The 4,352-nt window shown below is 39.9% G+C and overlaps 1 protein-coding gene across 2 annotated transcripts; it reads left to right on the top strand.

The window, feature by feature from the left end:
* Positions 1–1,974: 1,974 nt before the first annotated feature.
* Positions 1,975–4,133, top strand: LOC130520386 (uncharacterized). 2 transcript variants are annotated; one of them, XM_057024112.1, is made up of 6 exons: positions 1,975–2,404; positions 2,521–2,559; positions 2,644–2,691; positions 2,807–3,058; positions 3,150–3,410; positions 3,494–4,133. In XM_057024112.1, the coding sequence occupies exons 1-6, from the start codon at positions 2,383–2,385 to the stop codon at positions 3,862–3,864; spliced, it is 993 nt and encodes a 330-aa protein (XP_056880092.1). In that variant the 5' UTR covers positions 1,975–2,382; the 3' UTR covers positions 3,865–4,133. The 2 variants fall into 2 exon arrangements, with proteins under 2 accessions (XP_056880092.1, XP_056880093.1); XM_057024113.1 differs by lacking the exons at positions 2,521–2,559; positions 2,644–2,691 and having other exon boundaries at positions 1,977–2,404; positions 3,494–4,132.
* Positions 4,134–4,352: the final 219 nt, after the last annotated feature.

Below are 4,352 nucleotides of genomic sequence, written 5' to 3'. Positions count from 1 at the left end.
TTCAAAACAGAGGTGAATGCAATATGATCATGTGAAAACGTATGCTGCAGTCACATTATGACTTTTCTGACGTTTTCTCGTGGAGAAAACATCATTTTTGGTCAGGAGACACATTTATTTCTAAACAGAGGTGAATGAAACATGATCATGTGAAAACGTATGCCGCAGTCATATTATGACTTTTTTGACGTTTTCTCGTGGAGAAAACATCATTTTTGGTCAGAAGACACATTTATTTCAAAACAGAGGTGAATGCAACATAATCATCTGAAAACTCATGCTGCATTCACATTATGACGTTTTTGACGTTTTCTCGTGGAGAAAACATCATTTTTGGTCAGAAGGCACATTTATTTCAAAACAGAGTTGAATGCAACATGATCATATGAAAACGTATGCTGTAGTCACATTATGACTTTTTTGACGTTTTCTCGCGGAGAAAACATCATTTTTGGTCAGAAGACACATTTAATTCAAAACAGAGGTGAATGCAACATGATCATGTGAAAACGTATGCCGCAGTCATATTATGACTTTTTTGACGTTTTCTCGCAGAAAAAACATCATTTTTGGTCAGAAGACACATTTATTTCAAAACAGAGGTGAATGCAACATAATCATCTGAAAACTCATGCTGCATTCACATTATGACGTTTTTGACGTTTTCTCGTGGAGAAAACATCATTTTTGGTCAGAAGACACATTTATTTCAAAACAGAGTTGAATGCAACATGATCATATGAAAACGTATGCTGTAGTCACATTATGACTTTTTTGACGTTTTCTCGCGGAGAAAACATCATTTTTGGTCAGAAGACACATTTATTTCAAAACAGAGGTGAATGCAACATGATCATGTGAAAACGTATGCTGCAGTCACATTATGACTTTTTTGACGTTTTCTCGCAGACAAAACATCATTTTTGGTCAGAAGACACATTTATTTCAAAACAGAGGTGAATGCAACATAATCATGTGAAAACGTATGCTGCAGTCACATTATGACTTTTTTGACGTTTTTGACGTTTTCTCGCGGAGAAAACATCATTTTTGGTCAGAAGACACATTTATTTCTAAACAGAGGTGAATGAAACATGATCATGTGAAAACGTATGCCGCAGTCATATTATGACTTTTTTGACGTTTTCTCGCAGAGAAAACATCATTTTTGGTCAGAAGACACGTTTATTTCTAAACAGAGGTGAATGCAACATAATCATGTGAAAACGTATGCTGCAGTCATATTATGACTTTTTTGACGTTTTCTCGTGGAGAAAACATCATTTTTGATCAGGAGACACATTTATTTCAAAACAGAGGTGAATGAAACATGATCATGTGAAAACGTATGCTGCAGTCATATTATGACTTTTTTGACATTTTCTCGTAGAGAAAACATCATTTTTGGTCAGGAGACACATTTATTTCAAAACAGAGGTGAGAGAGAGAAATGGGGTACTTCTTGTCAAAGTGACAGGTTGACCTTTCCCTGAACCCGCCCACATCTGTTCCCCCCCCCCCCCCCCCATTCCCGCCTTTCTCCTGCCCGCCTTTTTTTAAAAAGGGAGGAGGGTAGATCCCCCCCCCCCCCCCCGCCTTTCTCGCTTGCTCGCCTGTTTTTAATAAGGGCAACAGTTACAACAGTTACAAAACAGTTTTGCCATAGTCCTGGCATAGCCATCCGTGGACAACATGAGTAGTTCTACATCCGTGATTGGTGAGACGGCTGTGACCGTTATAAGAGAATTGTGTGGAAAAGTAGTTGAAAAATCCACGGTGTTTGTACAGCGTTCTCAGGCGTCACCTTCTGAGCCTTTGCAGCAAGAATGGTCTTTGGAGCCTTATAGTCAAACAGGGAGTTTTGGGTATGTGTTCCGTTACAAGACGGGGGAGCTGAATCTCTATCAGCGGGAAGAATCTTCCAGTGAGGGCCCTATGTTGTCGGCTACGATGAAAGTTAGACTGTTAGAACCCTAACACTGTGGTTCAGAAGAAAAGAGAAAAGAGTTGGTGGCCTCAAGTAAGAAATTTAGGGGCCTACGTTGTCTTCCGGTGTCCGAGGTGTGTAACTGAAGAAGCTTAAATCCCGTGGAGACCTGGAGGCCCTCCTGGAGAAAAACATTCTTAACATGAGTTATATCGCCTGAACCTGTTGTTTGGTAGAGTTCCCGTGTAGGGATGTATCCCCATGGGACCAGTTGGTCCACCGGGGCAATCGTCAATATCAGACTTTTCGGCGCCAATCAACTTTTTTTTTTTTTTTTTCCTTCTCGCCAAGCATTGTAAAGCGAATATATACATGATCATCTCACAGTCATTAGCTCAGTCCTCCAGAACTTCATCGGAAGCTTCACCGTCTGCGAGCGCGTGTAACAAACAAAGATGGCTGCAAAGATGACTACCGGTAAGCCTCAAATTCTTCCCAAACTTTTTCTCTGTAGTTTTCTAAATAGTTTTAGAAAACTATTAATGAATGAACTATTAATGATTAACTACTATTTACGAATAACTGTGTTTTAGAAGTTACAGTAGAGGTTCACCATATGCCAATTTATCCTGGTAAGCAATCCGTGATCTTTTTAACCTGAAAGTTGTTCTATTTTTATTCTAGATTTTTAAGTGTAATTTTCTGTATCTTTAAAGTCAGCGCCGATGAGTTTGAAGGAATAACCCTCACGCAAACAGACGTTGGTATAGTTTCTTTTAAATGATTAACTCAGTTTTTTTTTGTTTTGTTTTGTTTTTTATGAACAGCTCAGTTGTTCATAGATTGCTGAAATATAACTTTTTATGATACATTTTTCAGATCTGTTAGCCAGGGCTGAAAGATTGGTATCCGAAGACAACCAAGAAACTGAAAAAGCAGTAAAAGCATTGCTGTGTTCTGAAACCCCACTCCCCGTGCAGGGGACAAATTGCTGTGTAACTGAAATTGGTGAAATTGAGATTGAGAGGGAAACCTCGGCACTTCAACATGGGACTGACTCAAGTAAGCAGACGAACAAACTCTCCAGAAGACGTGTGAGACAGCCAGGAGGACCGAAGTCGACTGTACAAGGTAATATATTTATCTGTGATTAGAAGTATATACAAAATATGTACCGTTTTGATGATTTGTATTTTAACGATTTTCCCCTCTGTCTAAACAGAACCATCAAAACAGAACCTTCAAACGTGCGCCTCTCTGAGCACTGTGACTCCCACGGCCTTTCCACCCTCCCGTGAACCTTCTGCCCCTGCGAGGAGACGTAGAATACGGCAAGCGTGTACCACTCTGACCCCTGTACTTACAGCGGCACCCACGGCAGCTCGACCCTCCCTTTCACCAGATCCTTTCGAACCTGCGAGGCCGATAAGGAGACGTAGGAACCAGAGACACAAGTCTAACATTGTCAGGAGATTGTTTGATGGTATATTTTATACTATATCTTCTTGACTAATAATAATAATAATATATAAAAAAAATAATAACTCATCTCTCATCTAATTACAGATTCAGGGTTGAGATTAAACGAGAGCGTTCCTGAACCGTCCTTCAACAGGGTGGAGGGGGATACAGTCGGATACATTCATTCCCAACAACAGCACGAGCACCACGAGAGCGTTCCTGAACCGCTCTTTGACAGGGTGGAGGAGGATACAGGCTGCTACATTCATTCCCAACACCCCCAAGACATGGTAGTGCTGGAGATTTTCAATAATGTCATACGGTATATTGTTTCCTCCAATTGTAACCAAAGGTGTACTAAAACAGTGTTGAAAAAGCTGTATTTTTTTTTTTCCTTTTTCTGTCTTTTGTTTAAGATATGGATGAGGATTTCAATGTTGAATATTTTAATCAAGTACCGAATGCTTTACAAATAGCTGTTGATCAATTAAGTGATGAGGATTTCAATGTTGAATATTTTAATCAAGTACCGAATGCTTTACAAATAGCTGTTGATCAATTAAGTGAAATTCCAATCTCCATTCCAATAAATTTACAATTTACAGAGCAAAATGAAAACGTCCTAGAACTTGACACCTTACATCTCATAAATGATGCCCTCGAAAACCTTAATGCAGTTAATGCAGTAGAGTTTGAAAATCATTCTCCTTCATCAGCTCTCCACACGCAAAGTGATCATGTCTTACACACGGTAACAATCAGATCAGAGACGGATTCAGCAGAGACACAATCAGAGAGCAGACCATCACCCCATCTTTCTCCTCAGCAAGGGGGAGGAGGGCTAGGAGAAAATCCATCCGATCTCTCTCCTGAGCGGGGTGAGAGGTTTTTTAATGATTTTAACACATGGAGAACAAGACGCTCCTTTAACATTCCCACTCGGGGAAATGTGCCTGACATTGCA

The sequence above is a fragment of the Takifugu flavidus genome, unplaced genomic scaffold, assembly GCF_003711565.1.
Source record: "Takifugu flavidus isolate HTHZ2018 unplaced genomic scaffold, ASM371156v2 ctg367, whole genome shotgun sequence".
In the NCBI taxonomy this organism is placed as follows: Eukaryota; Metazoa; Chordata; class Actinopteri; order Tetraodontiformes; family Tetraodontidae; genus Takifugu; species Takifugu flavidus.
The sequence above is the reverse complement of the archived record's forward strand: the minus strand, read 5'-3'. Positions and strand labels throughout refer to the sequence as shown.

Coding starts and splice junctions, on each gene's coding strand:
- LOC130520386 (XM_057024112.1), top strand. CDS start 2,383: ATGGCTGCAAAGATGACTACCG. Junction 2,405..2,520: donor GGCTGCAAAGATGACTACCG/GTAAGCCTCAAA, acceptor ACTGTGTTTTAG/AAGTTACAGTAGAGGTTCAC. Junction 3,059..3,149: donor ACCGAAGTCGACTGTACAAG/GTAATATATTTA, acceptor CTGTCTAAACAG/AACCATCAAAACAGAACCTT.